Source organism: Necator americanus, chromosome X (genome assembly GCF_031761385.1).
Source record: "Necator americanus strain Aroian chromosome X, whole genome shotgun sequence".
In the NCBI taxonomy this organism is placed as follows: domain Eukaryota; kingdom Metazoa; phylum Nematoda; class Chromadorea; order Rhabditida; family Ancylostomatidae; genus Necator; species Necator americanus.
The window spans coordinates 32,960,791-32,981,170 of record NC_087376.1 but is presented as its reverse complement, the minus strand read 5'-3'; the positions used below and the strand labels follow the sequence as shown (position 1 = coordinate 32,981,170).

The 20,380-nt window shown below is 35.3% G+C and overlaps 1 protein-coding gene across 2 annotated transcripts; it reads right to left on the bottom strand.

Annotated features, from left to right (window-relative positions):
* Positions 1-920: 920 nt before the first annotated feature.
* Positions 921-14,938, bottom strand: RB195_026180 (uncharacterized protein; the record flags this gene model as incomplete). 2 transcript variants are annotated; one of them, XM_013450816.2, is made up of 22 exons in its annotated part: positions 921-972; positions 1,103-1,189; positions 1,247-1,356; positions 1,575-1,664; positions 2,148-2,313; positions 2,370-2,467; positions 2,569-2,667; positions 3,886-4,056; positions 4,113-4,283; positions 4,562-4,697; positions 4,926-5,075; positions 5,784-5,866; positions 5,923-5,999; positions 6,057-6,195; positions 6,258-6,401; positions 6,469-6,548; positions 6,614-6,761; positions 7,472-7,592; positions 7,652-7,771; positions 8,005-8,093; positions 9,145-9,218; positions 14,755-14,938. In XM_013450816.2, 22 exons carry the CDS (start codon positions 14,936-14,938, stop codon positions 921-923), a joined length of 2,589 nt encoding a protein of 862 aa, XP_013306270.2. The 2 variants fall into 2 exon arrangements, with proteins under 2 accessions (XP_013306270.2, XP_064070500.1); XM_064214619.1 differs by having other exon boundaries at positions 1,103-1,177.
* Positions 14,939-20,380: the final 5,442 nt, after the last annotated feature.

The following is a 20,380-nucleotide window of genomic DNA, read 5'->3' as shown; positions in this document are numbered from 1 at the left end:
CAGTTTGAACAAACTGTTTACATCACTCATGTGCCACTTCATTTCTTCTTTGAAATCCCGCTCTTTGGTCGTAGACTAAATAATTTAGTCTCTGGAGACGTTCGAGCACAGTGTTCAACAGACCTGTCAACATTATGGGATGAATCCCAATAATTCTTAAAAGTTAGCACATTCTTAGTTTGATGTTTTTTTTTTTTTAAATTTAACCGTTTCGCAACAATTTTTCTGGAAAAAGTGTTTGAACGTTGAGGAGAATGAAGAAACACAATGTTGAATTTCAGTGCATGACTCAAGGACCTTGTCCTCAAGTACACATCAGTCGAATACTCAACTCATTTGCTAAGATAACGTGCTTAATTCTTAAGTCTTGAATGTCCCTCGTGCAAAAACTTCAGACAACTTCATTATCTAACTTACTCAGCTCTAATTCGTTAGTGATTTGATCTCCAAAGTAAGAAAAATAAGGCACAGCATCAAGTCTTTATAAATGCACAAAATTCTTTCTATAGCGAAGAAATATAGGAGAATGAGAAAGGCACACAGATGAAAGACTATGAGCGACTACAAAAGAATTAATCACATGTAGTAAAAAAAGGAAAATATTCTGCAAAATATGTAGAGGAAAGGATTGATATGTTTTTTTTTTCAATATCATCCAAGAAAAAGCAGTTATTTGATTATTCCCGTATTTCACAGAGTATAATTCATGACTGCACATGTGTACGTAGGACCATGAAGATCCTAAACCCTATAGGAGATGAATTATTGATAGAAATTTTAGATGCATAGCAAACAAATAGAGTTTAGGTTGGTTTAGAACAGGTTTCAATCAATGTGGTACAGTAAAAGGAGAATATTACACGATGAGTTCATCTATCAATGAGCAATGAGGTACTAATCGACCATATTTGAACAACCTACTACCGGAAGTTGCGAGGATAATTGTTTCCGTAAGAGTAGTGTGAGAAGCCGCTAAAACAACAATTGTCAGCATTCAGTGTACTGTACAGCAAAATAGGAGCAATGAACACAAGTTTTTCCTACGAAATTTAAAGTTCGGCCCCATTTAATGTAATATTTGTGAAAATACAGAAAAGCTTACGGTTTTTGGCGCGTCTCATAGATGTCTGTGATAAATGACGACATTTGATGATGCTCCTGCGGGGTTTCAACAACACTGGAAAGCTTACTGTAACGATTTCAATTACAAGCGTGTTCTTTCAATATACTTATACGATTTACTTACTATTTTGGATAGGAATGCATTTTATCGTAGAGATTAACGAGTGAAGTGGAAACAATGAGAATCGGCAGCAGACACAACAGGCTCACGAGCATTGACATCCATGCACCGTTCTGGAAGAAAATCTATCAGTTGGAAGGTTTCAAAATCTCTATCTATCTCATCCCTCCATCTTCAGTACCCCTAGTTCCGCTCTTTTTGCGTTTCTGTTTGGTTAACAGGAACGTCGCGTTCGTCTAATATTAAAATACGAGTTAGGATTTTCACTCAACCTTTTGTCTAAAATCGCTGCCGAATAAGAAAAAGCCAGTACATTATTGCTAAAACCTACCATTGGATCAATGGTTTGGTCGCAAACAGCTTCAGTTGACGATGAAAATATCTCCATGACCGGTGTGCATGAAGATACCTCATGTTGCATCTTAAAAATATTCATTTCACCCAAACATTTTTTACCGTACTTTTTCTAGACGATCAGATACAAATTCAATATTAATATACAATAGCAGTGTTGCTTACTTTGAAATTCCACGAGGGAACGATTGAAGAAAAATATTTCAGGTGAAAATTGTACTGAGGAATTAATGAACATTAATTTCACTACAAAAAAGACACTATACAACTTGTTTTATTTCTTCAAAATTTACACCTGTTATTTCAGTATTATTGTAGCTTTATAGTGGATATAAATTTTTGTCTTTTTTATTATCTATAATATTTTCAGTAATTGTTTATAATCATCTTTGTCGCTTTCTTCTGGCACATCAACGAACGTAATAAATAAATAAATAAATAAATAGATAAATGAATAGGTGAACAAACAAATAAATAAATAAGAATTAAATTATGAAGAAAATTCTAAGGATCATTTCAACCTGAAACCGAATTAATGCAAACATGTCACCTCGTATTTTACATGATCGACGTAAACGTCAACATTCGCAACAATATCATGCAATTGCTGTTTGGCTGCTTTTTGCAAACTATCCCTCAAATCTTCTGAAAGTAATGCTTGAGAGTGTTGCAGTTTCCCCAGCAGCGAATTTACTGGAATTTTCATCCCAGTCAGCCTAAAACATTATTCAATTCCATTCTTGCTTATACATGACTTCTAGAAGAATCCTACCGTTCATTGATAAGTGTCAGATTTTTCGCTATATTCCCAAGTCTTAGACGAAGAGGTCGAGCAAGTTCGATATCAATCTTCTCAATTTGTTCCATCATCTAGAAGCACTAGTTTCACATCATTTTTCTTATAAAAAATTGCTGACATGTTCCCATGTGCGTCTTCCGTTTAGAAGAAGAGAGGAAGCATGTAAACTTACTGAGGAAACAACTTTTGGTCGAATCCAATTTGAGTCGATGGTGTTCTCGAACGTTTTTGCTTTCGCTGATATGTCCAACGCCTTGATTGCAGCCTCAATCTGAAAGCTAATTCTGTGATGTTCCGGAATAGTGTCCAGAAGTAACGGTTCGAGAAAAAGGAAATTTTCTTGGTGTTGTAATAATTGCGAGAAGATTCTCCAGGCTTTCTTGGAAATGCATTGATAAGTTAAATTTGTTATATATGTATACTAATTGTATATGCATACTAACTTATATTTTTATCTTTCATCAGAATCCTCTTCTAGTATTTAGTGTTTTTGTTGACCCTCATATTTAAAAAAAGACTAGAAGTACTGCCTAGAATGGCTCTAGATCAAGTGTAGACAGAAGAAAAATTAGGGACCCAATCAATAAGGGAATAGTGAAGGGCCTTCTCCCTTTATTCTACGACAGTGAATTCATCTTGCTATGTGAGTTGTCCGATCGCGCACGAACGTGGTTTTCAACACAAAATAAAACCCAACCATCGATTTGTTTTGCTCTACCGCCTTCGTGCACATAAGAGTATGTATACGAAAGTAATTACAAAGAATAAAAAGGAATAAAAGTGAGTACATCTTGTCATCTATACAGCCAACATGTTAAAAATGGGATGCAATTAAATTCGGAGCAATTAAAAGTTTCCCAGAGATCACAGTAGCCTTCTTAGACCTGGCTTTGGAACGGACATAGATCAAATCGATGGACAGTGGTGGTGATCGGATCGCAATATCCCCTTAGCGTTATGAATGAACTAAAATCCTACATGTAATTACAGCGAGTAAGATTTCGCCACGAGTTCAGCGATGGATACAAAGGGGTTCTCAATATCGTCACTTTTAATCTCATAACCAAAAAATAAAATTATTCCTGATAAAAAAGCAGATCAATTTGGATAAACGATTCTAGAAACATTTTTTTGTTCACTATTTTTCACATCCATCGAAGCTGTGATTCCAACTATTAACAACAGTGAGGATTATTTTGAGGACAATCCCTCCTTTTTAAATAAATTCTCCATCAGTGACCGAACGCTGTTGTTGTGTCAAAATTTAGCCGAGTTGAAGGATATCGTATGGCACTCAATGTGTACAGCTAGCTCAACGGTTGTAATGTTGTAGAAGATGGCGTAACGTTGCTCTGCTAATTGATACAGGAAGATAAAAAAAAGAAGTCTAGTGGGGTTTTTGTTCGCAAAAAAGCTTCAAAAACGTGAAAAAGTGTTTAGATTCCATTACACAACTTTACTTCCTGCAGGAAAAAAAAAATCCGCTTACATCTGAGACGACAGCACGGCTGATCTCAGGAATTTCGATCGCAGCCAGCTGTTGCAAACGATCAAACGAAACCGTCGATATGGTGTTATTGAACGATTCGAATGGTGGTAGATCAGCAAAAGTGAGCTGAAGTAACCCTTCCAGTTGTTCATACTCTGATTTTTCGATTACCTGGAAATTGTCGTAGTTGACGATATACTGAGCGGAGCCGCATAATATTTTCGTACCTTTAGTCTTTTAAGGTGATAAAGCTTGTCAAGCTCAAACACGTCGTATAGTGTTTCATTTCGTTGGCATGCCCGTATGAGGTCTACCAATGGAACATTTCCGAGTAAGGATAACAAATCGTCGGTGGATTTCTTTCTGCTACGTATAATCTCCACGTAGCGCTCGCCCAACTGAAGAAAGATGATTTTATGGATTTTAGGTGAACTACATTGCTACTTAGTACAATTCAAGACGTCTTAGCAGCAGTATATCAATACACATAAGTAAAATGTACAAAAATAATAGAATTCCACCAGACAGTGAAAATGTTATACTGAAAACGTGATTCAGCACTTTCCATTTAAAAAGAATTCTAAAAATGGAAATTCACTACGAAAAGTAGGTATTAAATTACATTCGTTTCCATTTTAAAGTGTTTTTATAAACCAATTACACAACATTCACGTACCTCAATTATATCCGGTCGAGAAAGAGGATCACGCAACGTTCCACACACGATATCCGATGTATTTCCGACAACAAAGAAGAGAAGAGCAGTAATGGCCGAAAGTATTGTAAATGTAACAACTGTCATCCATATACCACTAGAACAGAATACTTTCAAATTAATCGAATACAATCTTCGACAGTGATTTTGTTAAGAATTAATTCCAGCTACTTGATATCAATGAAGGAAAGATAGCTTTCCTAATCCTAAATATAATCCAATTATCATAATTTAATGAGGAACTATAACAAGATCAAGGCTCAAAGTTTTATTAAAATTAACTTCCAATAAAATCGAAAGGGAAAATAATAGTTGAAAAACGTACCACGAATAGAATTTCCCACCAGTTGACCGCACGCAACAATCATCATTATAGAACGTAGGCCTTCTTCCACATATTCCATAAAATAAACCAAGCAAGAAACACAAAGCGATAAGCATGAACACGGATACGATTGCTAACGATACCCATCGACTGTAAAAACACACCAAAGCTAATATCAAGGAATATAATAGCATTACTCACATTATTTTTAGAGATCATATTTTGAAGCTTACAAGAGGGATAAGCACTGAAGTCGTTGGATTCGAAAAAAAAAGAAATAATTCATATCCAGAGAAATAATAGCGTTGTTAATAAAAACAGTTCCCTTCTTCATTTTGCCTCTTTTTTTCTCGAAAAAAAATCGATCAAATAAGGTGTAGGATCAAAAAGTACAGAATATTCAGCATTTTTACTCTTCACCCATTAATACTTCCTGTCTTAAAATTGGATGTCCTTTCGACAATTAATACGTAAAAACTCAATTTCAAAGGATTTTTCTTATCGGTATAAGTCGGAGGCTTGTTTAATACAAGTTCAGTTACCAGTTTTTCTCAAAGACCGGATAAAATTTCACACTTTTTGCAACCCAAATTTACCCCTCTAATAGAAATTCTCTGCCAAAAACTCTGTCTCTCACGTAATTTTTCCCCACACACGTCACCTTCTTCCAGCAAGTTTTTAGGACTGCTATGTTTCTCATGCCAATCATTCAATTATGTGGATCCGATCCGCTCAATTAGCGGATCTTTGTACACAATGAGCGTGGATCATGATAAAACTGTTCCTTCTTTTATTCCCCTTTCTAAATAACATCATTGCAGCTGTAACATTCGGTATGGTTCTAAAATTAAATCGCACCTGTAATGTATATATTTAACTGCTGGATTGTCTTTGGGATCAGATGCATGAGCTACAACATCGTACAATGTGTCGAAATTGACCTAAAATCAGGATCAAATCTGGAATAAGTAGTTAGATAGCACAACCTGATCCTTACCTGTCGGATTTGAGTGGAAACTTTTTCGGCTACGACGAATAAGCTGTCCGCAATTTGCTTCAACACTGTTTGAGATGCTGAAATTTATCCAAAAATATTTCAAATTCCTTGCTAAGAAATGTATGTTTGATTACAGTGAATCTTCTTATCGATTTCCATTTGTAATCGACGTTGCATCGCTGTGAAACGATCCACAGTTTCGCTTAAAAGTTGTGGAATGTTAGCTGCTGTCACTACTTCCAAAGCCGTATCCACATCTTCCGAAAAGGTATTCTAAAGCAGAATGTGCTCTAGCTAGCCTCATGTTGATTGAATTTGTTCTTGAACGAACATACCGATGTGATTCTCAATCGAACGGGTACCAATTCTTCGAGAACTTTCTCTGCTTTGTGACATAACGCTTTCACAGAATCAGTTTCGTCTCTAATACATTGTTGCAGTTCATCGGTTAATGTTTGGCGCATACGACTGTATTCCACCTAAAAAAAATCCATAAAATATCGTTTGCGGTTCTCCAGTACTCCCAAACATCCAGGGAAATCGTACTTCAAATTGCGAATAATCGATGATAAGTTGTTTGAATTGTATGTTCGTCTCGAGCAAGCTCTGATGAATTTCTCCAGCACCTAAAACACCCAAAAAATGAATCTCATGGGAAAATGATAGGAATTTTCATAAATAATTCTCTCACTTTTGCTTATATTCATCAACGCATCGACACTTTGTGCTCCGGTAAGCTTCTTCACAGTTTGGATCATCATATGTCCAGCATTTGATAGTTGCGCCGCTATGGTACGATTAAGCATTTGATAGTCATCGATGAGAAGTTTTCGTATCCTCTAAATAAGCACGAGTACTAATCAATAACACCCAAAAATCTGTATTTCTATAATAATATGAAAATAGAGCTAAATACCTCAAAACATAAATATGAAGAGTTTTTCTAAAAATTCCTAGCACCTTCTATTCTTCACTTCAAGCATGCTTCGAACACTTAAATTAATCCATCCTGATGATTTTGGTACACCAGTACATCAAGGTACACCTGCATGCTACGGGGTCAGACTCATTCCGGAACCGAATGGAGATAATGGGATAAATTCCAATCGCTGTGAAAAAACTGGATTTATGCAATTTTTGTAGAGAATTGCTCTGATGAAAGAAATCGAACCCTATAGGGAAGAGTTTTCAAGAAAAGAATGATTCCTACCTAAGCAGTTGGGAAAAGAATTGAACCATTTCTGGGAAGAGTAGAAGGCAAATAGCTGACAGACCACGATTACGTTTCGCGCCATTTTTTTTTCCGCGCAACAGTGGCGGGTTTTTATTTTTCTATCGATCTATTTCTATAAGGGTATTTGGCGCGAAAAGTCAGCGTAGATCATAAACTTTATTTATTTATTTGCCGGTATATTACATTCATTATAGGAGAAGTACTAAAGTGAGGGAGCTTTGGCGTAGAACGGCAATATTTGACCGAATGAGTACGAACTATATAGAATCTATATAACTATGTAGAAAAAATAGAAAAAAACCATACAGTACCAACCGCATCTGTATTTCGTTTGTACAAATTTAGATCATCAATACAGTAATTCAGACGACTTGGAAGTTCCTCCAACCCGTATTCTGCATGTTGTTCCGTAATTAGTAGAGTTGCAGCAGCAAAACTACAAATGTATTATTTTTTTTTCATAATAATTTATATTTATTTATGAATAACACTTACACATCTAAGAAAACCAAAAATGTCATAACCGCATTGAAGAGATTTCTTTTGCACCCGTCATATCGTGAATCAGTTGTTTGCTTTCTTTGGGAACGAGGTAAACAACAGCAAACACAACATCTGAAAAAAATCTTCCTCACTTTTTAGCTTCTTTGTCCGAATGCCGCAGTATAAACATAGAATTATTTCGTTTTTTCAATACACCACCTACATTACTTTTTGAATGCAGGATTATCACTCCTTATTAATTGATTAATTTAGTGTCTGGCGTTATCTCTCACGGATTTTCAGGAAATTCTGTAGTAACACTTGCAGAACTACAGTGTAATTAAGACTCTAATGAGAATACCTACCTGTACAAAAGATAAATGATAGGCACTAGTATTCCTATCGTAAGTAAACAAGCGGCGAAGAGAATCCAGTTCCTTTGCCATGACCACCACTAAAAATGAAACACTAAAAAGAAATAAAATGTGACCATACCTAGGCCATTCTCAACTAGTTTAAAGTCTAGTATCCTGTAGAAACATCCATGTTTACATATGGATACTGTTTATGGACAACAACCGTCTTGATCTCCTTCTTGTTTACGTACCAACTTCTATTGTTAGCTTTTAGGACTCCAAGCGTTGAGGAGCGGTTAGCGCTAATGTACGCAAAGGCGGCTCAGGTTCACAGATGTAGGAGGCACAAAACGCGTCAGAACCGGCCAGAACTGAGTGAATACTTGATTTCGTACAGTACTCTTATGTGAAAAAACTAACTTAGATTAGAAAAATTCGAAGGTCTTAGAAATGGAGGGAATTTTTGTTTAAAACCTCGAGGACACTTCTTCCTGAGCAGCAAATGGATAGCAGAAATTTTTTTCCATTCGCTTCATATTCATCTTAGAAAATATCACCTGGGCTCTTTTTTTAAAGAAAGACGACATTCTTGGTTTTTGATGTAATTCGCTCAGCGGGTGAATTTTAATTTAAAAACTTGTCAGATAACCTACTTTACAATTTTTCTCTGATAAAAACAGAAGAGAGAGTACAGAATTTAAAAAAAGTGTTCGGTTGGGGAAAAATGGGTTATCTTTGATAGAGTTTTTATCTTACGTGGATCGGCTATGGGAATTATATGATTGAACCCGCGATTCGCCACTACTTTTGTATTATTTATCAGAGTGTAGCTAATTTCATGAAGTCAATACGATCGAAAAAAAAAACTGTTTAATAACGATCCTTCCGTAGAACCCACAGTTTTGCTGCCAGAGGAAATTTATCCTATATAGATTTTGTGACATCCCAACATTATATCATTAGGGAGACCTATTTACGTTGTTCTCGTGTACGGCGAGGACAGGTGGACGAGCACCGTAGGAGGTGAAATCCGTTCACCACACGAACTGGTCACGGGTCAACTCACCTTCGGCTATTGATTCGTATTGTTAGCTAAGCTGCGCGCAACGTGGTTTCCTATTCACATTTTATCGAACAAAACTAACTTACGTCTGGATACTTGGTCTCAACGGATACTCGAATCGCATCGAAGTCACCCAGTAACGCTTGTCGATTCAGAAGTTCTGCAAATAAGAAATCATAGCCTAGAATTCCGGTCCTTTTTTTCTGGAAGGGTTACACATGATTTTAGCTGCCCACTACTCTTGTTTTACTAAGCGGATAATTTTTTTCAATCACTGATGGTGTAAATTAGTCACACAATTAACATAATACACACAAAATGTGACTTAAACGGATCTACATGAAGTATCCATTCGAAACGATGACATCCAGATTGCACTCCATCTATTTAACTATTAAGTGGAATTAGTAGAATTAATACAGGCCATTTAATATATATTGATGAAAGCTCTCAGACTGATCAAAAAGTATTGTCTCGAAGCAGAAAAGAAACTCATCTCATTTGAAATACATCTTTTAAAAGAATGATTTAAAGACAAATATGAGAAGTTAGCAAGACGAAAATTGTAACTTGTCGAAGTGTATAATTAATTAATGACGTTACTGCAAGATTAAAAAAAAAGGGATCCAAAAAAGTTCTAAGTGAAGAGTGAAAGGTCTCCTTTGATTAGCACTTTTAGATTTAAACTTGAGTACCCGCAATAATTTAAACTTTGATTAATTGTTTTATAAAGATAATTCGTTCCTGGACTTACAAAACTACCATCCTCACCCACAGTATCGGAAAAGAGAGAGTTCATGTCGGGACTACCATTGGGTTTGGAACGAGGCCAAGGTAACGATTTTATACTAGTACCTTCACAACAAGTTGAATTATTATGGAAACATTCTTGTAGTAGTAGTAGCATTGGATTCAAAGTTTATAAACTCTTATGTGCCTGGAAGCGCTACCAATTGCACCTGCATCCATTTTTTGTGTTCTTCACATCCTCTTCAGCACAAAACATTCGACAGATGGTATTCGACGAAAGTTATATAGTCATCTTCTTCTAGGATCATTTCTCTGACCCGTTCAACTTCTAAAAGACTTCAACTTTCGTATAAGTATAGAATATCTACGTATATACTTTACCGTATACGTACAAGACCAAGTGTTGACAGCGCCGAAATTCACTTAGTAAATAAGCATTTTCAAAAATCTATCAATGTTCTCTTCAAAAGAGGAAGAATTAGATGAGATAATAAAGGCCAATATAAAGGTTTTTTTAGGCAAAAGCAGGGTAATCCGTCCTTAAGGTTTTGTACAAAAACGCATTTCACTGTATTTTCATGTATTTCAATTTCTATATTTATATTATATTTTATTTATCATATTAATATATTTCTATATTTTATTTACAACACTATAAGCATACACAAGTGTTGCTAAAAGGTTGAAAAAATGTTTAAAATTAATGAATTACATCAACAAGTGCCACTCGTACTTCAGTAAGTACCCACTAAATGTGATATAATTATAATGTAATTATCAAGTACTAATTGGTAAACGCCATCTGGTAAAATTATAGCAAACAAAGGAAACAATAACCAAACAACAAAGAGGAATGAGGCAAGATATTTAGAAATTGGGCATTTGACATAGTTACGTCAAAGGACAGTGTCCGTGATGTACTTATAAAATCAGACCAGCACGTATTGTTCAGTACGTTAAAATGTTCCATATCGATTGACATTGATCGGATTTTACCCACCTATTCGGTCAGTAATCCTTTCAACTAGTAATCAACACTTTTACCACCCTTCACGTTTATAAGCAGATCCCTTAATGAGGGAGTAATTAGATTTCTCGAACACTTACTTATGCTTCTTGCAAATTTAATTGAGACCGAAAGTGCTGTGATTCGAACATCACGCATGAAATTTCCGTACATAATATCCTACAGTTAAGTCAAAAATTCACCATCTTCTCGTACTCTCTTCCTGACGGAATTATAATGGAATTCTAAAAGACGAGGTCACCGCTTCTTTCCGTCCTCCGTCAGTTTCCAGCTGCGCTACAATGATAAACTCACAGCCAGCTGTGGAACTGTTGGAGATTGTGATGAGACTATAAAAACGACTTGTGACTAGTCTGGACATTCAAATTTTTTTCTGGATATTTCTACATTCTGATTAGAATTTGCGTATTTGCGCTTAAGATCACGCGAACCGCCTATCTTTTGACTACTGAAGACAATAAATTGAGGATAATGATAAAAGGAATTTCTTACCCTTATATATTATAATACCATAATAACCTATTTAAAAATACTATAGGGAAAATTAACCTAGGAGACATGTAAGGAAGAGATCATATTTTAGAGGGTGAGCTACCGGTGTATCACGCAGCTGTTCACGTTCTAGTCGAACTATGGCCAGTGACAAGAAACGTGCTGCAAGACAAATCGCTTCGCAACTTCAAGAGCCATTAGAATTGTTTCTCTGATCTACTTTATTCGACGATCATCAAAGTGTTACGAGGTTACGTCTTGACAACATTTCTCAATTGGATTGCGTTACGCGTACGTTTCGTTCGTCGACCCTCTTGCGGATGAGGCGGCGCAAGGCCACTCGATCAAGCGCTTCGGTTTGCTTGCCTTGAATAGAGAGCGACGGTGTCCGAGAGTGTCCGTTTCGTACTAGCACAACACTTATTGAGGTCTTGGATTACGAGAAGCTTTATAATTGATACATAAAAAAAAAACAGGATTCGAGGATTTTGATCCTAGAGACTAAGAATTTGAGAATTTGCATTGTATTACGGGAAATTGGTGTTGTTGTCTATTCACACCCTTCTCATCGACTTCCATATGCCCCAACAGAAGTAATAAATATAAAATACACCTCATAAACAAGCCACTTCTTAAGAACTAGGTAACTAGCAACAATTTCCACTTAAATGTTTTTGAAAACAACGCTAGCACGCCTTAAAGTGGAACAAATACAATGGAAAATAGTGCCTCTGTCATGAGATTGATATATAACAATTTTTTTTTCTAAAACTAAAAAAGTTAACCCCCAAGCGATTTTCAATGGCGGTGTTTAGTTATTTTCGCACAATTTCATGGTTTTATATTGGAACCACAGGTAGTCTTTTAAACAAACTTTTAAAGTTGGGAAAGAATAATCTGCGTACGATCTTGGGCTAACTAAGAAATTTTGTTATTTTATTTAATGACGCTTAAAATAGTTCACATTTAAAAGAATTCTGAAGTGTCCACTATTGCACGCTAAATTTATCAGAGGAATCCGAAAGGAATGTACATTTTTCAACTGTTGTGATATTATGAGAATATTTGAAGCGTATTTGTGAAAAAAAGCAAATATAAAATTCTATATAAATTCTGTCGTATTAACTATTTCAGAAACGTCTAACTATGTGCTTTACCAGAGTCACTCCTCCTCCCATGGAAAGCTCGATTAAGAGGGTAACATATTGGGGAGAATTTCTTCGCTTCAAACCGGTCCACTTCACAGAAATACGCGTGCTAATAAGGCTTCGTTAGATCTTCTTCAATTCTTACTTTATTAATTAACTTAGGATAAGTATCAGAGGTGAAATCTTCCAGAAAAGATTGTGACTACAAAAAATAAATGTCACAGAGTGAACATATGTGTCAATTCTGAACGGGCACGGACGAGTTTTATGGTGCTAGTTTTCACTACTTGTCCACGTCAATAAACATCGAACGTGGACATGTCACGTGAATACGAGGTGAGACGGTGCTGCTTTTAACTCGTACTTTATTTGAGGTCCCTTTTTTCAACGAAGTTGTAACAAACTAAAGAAGTATTACTAAACACAATTCGAGTTCGCGTAGTACAATAGAAAACTCGTCCAGATCCCTTCTCCCCTACATGGATGATTTTATCGATTATATGGATACCCTTCGCACGTGAAATACAATGATGAAACATGGAATCCCTAACCCTATCAAATTGCGCTTAGATAATTGAAAAAAAAAGTGGATTCCAGCCTAGAGGGAAACGAATTAAACATCTGAGGGGGAAACATCATGGGAACATAAGTGCATGTTAGTAAAATTAGGACATGTATCAGGAGCGGAATGGTAATAAAATAGCGATTTCGGGCGAACACTGCATGCAGATGTGGGATTCAGTATGGAATACGTTCGTCAACATTAAGGATTTTCCGACCTGATACCTTAGACTACTTATAAACTATTTCAGCTCAGTTCATTTTGGGGAATCATTTCAAATGCCAAATTATGGTTTAGTATCAATTTTTTTCGATAATTTTGGTGATTGTAGGATTTTTTTTCCAAAAAGGTGCCGTAGCCAATCGGTAAACGATCGGTAAAAGCACGAAATTACTCACACAACGAGTTCATTTAACTACCGTGGAACCTAAACAGGCTTATAAATTGTTCTAATGAAATTTGCACGAAAAATAAAAGCTAAAAGTAGCAGCATCAGCTGAAATTGAGTGACATGGAGACAAGAAGGAGAAAATAGATACATAGCACAAAAAGCTAGCCACACGTTAGAAAAAAGTCACACTAATGGATTCATGTATAATGAAGTCGTGGAGAAGAAAACAAGAAGTGATTTCCAGTGAAAGTTTCCAGTTTCATTCCCTATGAATGACGTTGATTTGAATGAAATATAATCATATTAGCAGTGAAAGGAAATCTCAACAAAAAAAAGAAAAGAATCACCAAAAAGAATTTATAGAAGTTCACGGATTGACTATGTCAGTTCGGAGAAGTTTCAAATCCGTTATGGATATGCTATGTAATACATGAAAAATAATGCACCGATCATACGCATATTAGCCTAGATCGCCCAATGACCCCTTTTTCATATATAATAGCAAGCCGAATGCGTACACAGTTCGATAAATAGATTTTACTTTAAGAAGATCCCATAAAGAATATCTTTTCATATGTTTTGTTACTTTAATTTCTGTTAATTAATTGATAATTTTCGATTTAATTTCGGCGGATCACCAAGCGAATTTTCAAATGGAACACAAAGTAGGAAAATTAGCAGAACGAGCACCTTTGTGGCAATTATCCTCTCATGCAAGTTAAAATGAGGGATTTTTCATCTCACTAGCAGGATTTCCTAGGATTTCGTTCAGTCCAAGGCCGACGATCTGTCTCTAAGACATAGGGAATGACTCATTTTGCAGAAATCTTCTCTGCAGTCATGTTTTTTTTCCTGGCCGTCGATGTTTTATTGATGAGTCAGAGGAGTAAATGAGTGCCCGTTTTAGGTTACAACAACCCCTCAATTTTGACTAATAGAGATAGGAATGAGAAACACAAGAAACAAGAGGGAAAAACGTTTGCCGAAAATTAGCTCAGAGAACAAATACAAATGCACTTTTTTCACGAAATAAATACGGAAAAGCGGAAACGTGATTGTTGTCCTAACAGATCAATGCAATGTAAGCGTTATTCGAAGAGAAAAAGTTCACGGAAAACTACCAAATCCAGAAAAACACGTTTTCAATGTTTATCCTCTCCTTTTCTAGTGTTCTTACACGATATGCGAATATTGCAAAGATGTGAGAAGTTGAGAATAGATTCATGTTTTGGTGGAAAAAAATACTTAATAAGAAATTTTAAAGGAATATTGTACGAGTAAGGAATACAAAGTACTAGCTAACTCAGAAATGTAGAAAAAACCAACCTTTATGAGGGAATGTCTTTGAGAAGAGGGAAAGAAAATAACTGATACTTGAATAGAAGTAATTAAGTGTTTTGTCATCGATTCGTTTCTGTAAGAACATTCCACATCGATACGGTTCACTTGGTTTGTATGGAACGAACTCCATTGCGGATGCAACAGCAACGAATAGGATGAGTAGAATCATTTTAGGAATATGACATAGTGTTCTGTAAAAAGTAAAAATTATGGAAGAATGTGTGGAATGGGAACGATTTTCACCATGGAATAGGAAATGAGGGTGGATTGTGATTGGTGTGATGAGGTAATGACATTCACGTACATCTGTAAACGTGGAATGGAAGCACAAACAATGTGCGGCTGATCTGTTCGTAAGTGATTTGATGTGGGGGATGGTCGAGTTGGGGGGGGGGTGGAGGCGGGAAAATGCTGACCGAATCGTGTCCGACCGCGCAACCATCCTCCGAACGACAACGACCAACTTTAGTGCGAGGGCGACCTCTTGTTTGGATTTACCGATGGGGATACAAGGAAAGTGTGTGCCCCGAAAATTCCCCCCGGATCTTCTTCAATGTGGATCCGGGGAAATTTCTTCAATGTGGACTCGATGTCACATTATTCATCTATTAGGTAGAAAAACATTTAAAAATTATTATTAAAAAACATAAAAACATGACCATAGTGATCGACTATTACTGATTAATTCTAATCAAATTCATTCCTCCCTTAAGATCAGTAGTATTTCTGTGTTAAACTTTCAAAATTAGATTACCTTTTCTTTCCATCTTATATTACATATTACTACTACTACTACTTAATATTACATTATTATATTACTTACATGTTACACCTATGGAACTGTCTTTGAAGATTAATAAAGCAAAACTATCGTTATAATCGTTATAATTAGTTATTATATATCGTAATTACTATTTCAATCATTAAGTAACCATTATTAATGGCAACGCACAGTATTTAAATTCCAATTAAATAATCTAAAACTTATTGAAATGAAGAGCTGTAAAAGTTTAATTCCATTCGAAATAGGAATTCGAAGAGGAATCAGCAAAATCTACCGAAATATTTTCAACAGAAGAAGGAAAATAAGTGGTCGGTTACAGAGCAATCGAATCACTGAAGATCAAAATATTCGTAATCGATCAGATCAAAACCGGCACAAGTACAACGAAAACTTGCAGAATTTTGTCAACGCAAGGAATCTTTATTTATTCGTTATTCATCTTCAATCAAGTTCTATTTGCTCTTTTCTGGAATTCTTAATGCCATTTCAAATCCAAACAAAAAAACAGGCTTGAAACTAGAAACTATTGGGGAAATGAGATTTAGAGGAAGCCGGAACTTGAAATCGGATTAAACGAAAATCACGAAACTTAGTACACAAGAAGAGGAGAGAAGTATTATCCACAAATCCATAAACTTATGTATATTCGTATTTATATAAGTGGAGAGAGGTCCTAGTTCTCCTTGCTTTACTACAAACAGAGTAATTTATTTAGAAAACTTTTTTCTATTGACGAATGGGAATTATTAGCAGCTAAAATCCATAAGCTATGAAGAAGATCGCATATAATGGGCCGTTTCCTACAGTGAAATATGATAATTCATTTTAACCGAAAAAATATTCAAAATCCTGGGAACTGAGGTTTTTTTCTGTATTCTACCCAACGGCTTAGCTTTGATAATAACATGTTTATATGCATTCTCGTAGACAGTTAGTTGTCATGGTTATCGTAATTTTTTTCCCCATAGTTTATCGAGAAAACGCTTCAAACACGTTGTAATTGAGTTTACAGCAAGATCTCTGAAAAGCGATAAGCATCTTTCATATACATTCCAAAAATGTGATACCATAAGACAATCAAACACCTCTGTAACCTCAATATGTAATAAATTCCTTTTTAAAGGAAATATTAGTTGAAAAATTTGTAACTATAGCAGATTGTGCAGCTGTCAGCAGTTTGCAGCATTGTGGCGTCGTGTCGAAAACAAAGAATCCAGCAGGAGTCATAGGGGAAAACCGTGGAGGCGTGCGAAAATAGCCCGAACGAGTTGTGAAAAAAAAAGAAAAAAAGAAAAGAGAAAAAGAATATGTATAATCTCTTCTTTCTTCCTATATTGTATTATATTGCTGCCGTTAGCGGCTATATGTAGAAGAAGTGCTGCCATTTGGTTATGTTAATTATTGCTTATTATTATTCCTATGATGATTGAGTCATTATTGATGCAAGAAACGCAGAACAAGACCAATAATTCTGGCTTTAGACAAAGTTTTGCAATAAAAAGATTCACGACAGTGTAAACGATTCTCATAGTTATTATTGTATTTACAGTTAAAGTTAAAGGATAAAGTTTCTGGCGTTAATCAATCCGCATGGGATGCGCCCCCACATTCACTTCAATTCAGAATCGTATTTACAGTTATTACTACTATTTCTTTAGTTTACATCAATGAGGTAGTGGTGTTTAATTTTTATTAAATTGTAGACTTGTAAAAACATTTAAACACCAAGATTACAAAGAGCAAGAAAACAAAGAAGAAAAGACCACCAAGAAATTTGTTCCCAAAATTCAAAAATATTTCCATTTGAGTTCCTTCATTCTCCGTCCTTAATTTTGAAAGAAAATAAAAGAGCGGATGATAAGGATGTGTATGGAGGTTCTTATAGAATGAGTTCTATAGAACATGTGTAACCTCATTCTTTGGTTTTTGTTTTTACTTTTGTTTTTTTTTTGTTTTGTTCACCTTTTCACTTTGCTTACTTAATTTTCTGTTAGTAACAAATGTTGATCGAAGTAGTAGTTGTAAAGAATTTCACACTGTTACGTATGTGCACAATCTTCTTGTCAGAATTTCTTACTGTATTTAACATGAGACCTTCACAGCTCCCCAAGGACATTCGACTCCAAAAGAAAACTAGTGATGCTGGTTCAACAATTTTGACAAAAAACTACGTGAACTATCGTTTCGAACACTGCACAGTTTCAACGGCGGTGATGCGTGAAACGCATTCTTCAACAAGAAAATCATCAAAAAGGAGAGAAATCAGTAGAAACATCAAAATGAATTTATGCCGTATTATATTAATAGAAAATTATTAATTTTATTATCATTAATAGTACAATATTGTGATTGTAATAGCTTATTGAAAGCTTCAAAAGGGGAATTAATCCTTAAAACCCTAAGTAAAGACTTTAACTTTATTTTTTACTCGAGATTTTCGCGCTTTTTCAATAGCTACTGGACCATAATTCCATTAGTACGCGTAAAGTACTGTAGAAGTGTTGTATAAACTAGTCTTCAACGGTCCTACATCTCCGAGTCTATCCAGAAAAACTCGTGTTAATTGCTTACAGCCTTTAGCCGACATTTTATCGATTGTACAGATAAAACCGAGAGCAGAGGGATCATAGCGGCCGTCTCATACGAAAACAGAGCCGACATCGCTTTTCTCCACTTTTCTACTTATCAAAGAAAGGTTATCAGGATTTCCAGGATCCCACTATCCGCACCACTATCCTCAACAGCTTCTAAAAGCTTGATTTCTTCGTTTGTTAGCCTCTCAATGATCTTTCTTTTTGGGGCGCTGTTCTTCAGTTCAAAAAACAAAATAAATAAAGATATGGAAAAATTTGTTAACAAAAGCAGAAGCGTGAGAAAATTGTCTATTCTAGAATGGTACTACTCTACTAATTGTCTGCTGATTACTTTGACAATTCTGATAAATATTTGATAATTCATTTTTGTAAAAAAAAAGACATGAGATAATCATCTTTATTTTCATTTTATAAGGTTCCTATTTATCATGACGCGTCGCAAATTGAAATGCAAGCTGACATATGAAACCAAAGTCCAGTGGAATTTTCAGGATCGTCCACTGACTCCTGTCGGCGCGAAAATATCATAATGCCAGTGATAATGGCACTGAAAGAAAATATGAGAACTAAAAGCAACAGATAATGTAGTCCATTATTAAGTAGGGATCTCAATAAAACTATTTTTCTGTGAGAAAAATTACGGAATAGCGGATGGGAGTAGTGTTTAGTTGAAGAATAATTTGTTTATTGTACACATCTGGTCAATGATGACCTAGTGTGGTGAAAATAAAAAAAGGATCAATATATCTACTGATCAAATTTTGGAGAAACCAGATTTTAAATAAGAAAAATTCGGGACGAAATAAATTGCAAATAAAGTGTTTACTCGACGCATGAAGTTTGTAAGGTGCTTTCCATACTGGAAAGTAAACAAAGTTACATGGTCGATCCTGTTAAACGAGGGCAATTTGCAGAGGTAGGAATGAAAACATTTTCTCCTCAAAAATACTACTCTATCCAAGGTGGTCCAGAGTTCCACAAGTATTTGTGGAGGAATTGTAGGTAGGTAGATAGGTGTGAATCGTCCTAATGACCGAGTGTTGTTATCTATGATGTAGGTCATCGCCTCTTGTTACAACCTTCTTAATGTCCACAAATAACACAAATAAACAAGTGGATCATTGTTGTTTTGATTGAGTACTGATGAAATAAAGAAAAAACGCATGACATATTTTAGGGATAGACTTTTTTTAATATGTAGATATGCTTCCCGAAACGAAAAAAAGAGGAGTGGAACAATGGAATCTTCACGGCGAATGAATGAGAGGCTTTTCCGGGATGCAGCCGATGGTGACATCGGAAAGATTGCAATCAATTGTAAGCAGATTTGAATTAAGTCATAACGTGAGAACCATAAGCGGCACAATGATTTAGTGGATTATCAGATCGATTCATCTCCTCGCCTCATCGTCGCAGAAAAATCTGGAACGTTCTTGTTACGAAATATCCTTCAAACGACGAGTATTTTTTTACCACAGAAGTTTATTCAAAAAATTTCTTACCTGTTTCTTTTAAATGTCAGAGATTTCAAATATGTAATTTATAAATGAAAATGAGTAAAAGTTTTTAATGTAGCTTCAACGGTGTTAATGATTGGGTAGGTCAAAAATCTTCTGTCAATAACAATGTGGTGGAGAGTGTGGTGCAATATGTGGATTATCGGCAATAAATAAACGAATTTTTTTGAATTAACTTTGATAATTTCAACCCTACTGTTATTTGTATGTCTTTTGAAATAATCCAGCAGAATCTGGACTTGATTTACTGATGGTGCATTTTTGTTTAATTTTTAGCGCTATTACTATAATCGATGAAAGAAAATCCATCTACTCGTGCTTTTTGTGGAGTCATTAAAAAACCTTCGCTTATTGTGACAATATTTCATTACACAACTGTAAATATCGTTGGTTCTCATTAATCCGGGTATTATTACGTTACTACGAAGGTATCACATTAAAAGCTGTGCTTGTTCCAGAAAACAAAAAAAAAAGCTAAATTACAGAACTGTATTCAGTCGATATCTTATTAAAAACGATAAAATAAAACAAATACAAATAAGTTGGAAATAACTAAACAATTACATTAATAAAATTAAAATAATGTTAGCGCTGCGCTGATCAAACACCTCATGTTATGAATCCTTGACCGGAGGAGATCGATATGTTGGTCAAAATATGCAGCAGATCTTAATAACTCGCAGATGCCACACAAATTATCCTAATTTGAAAATTGC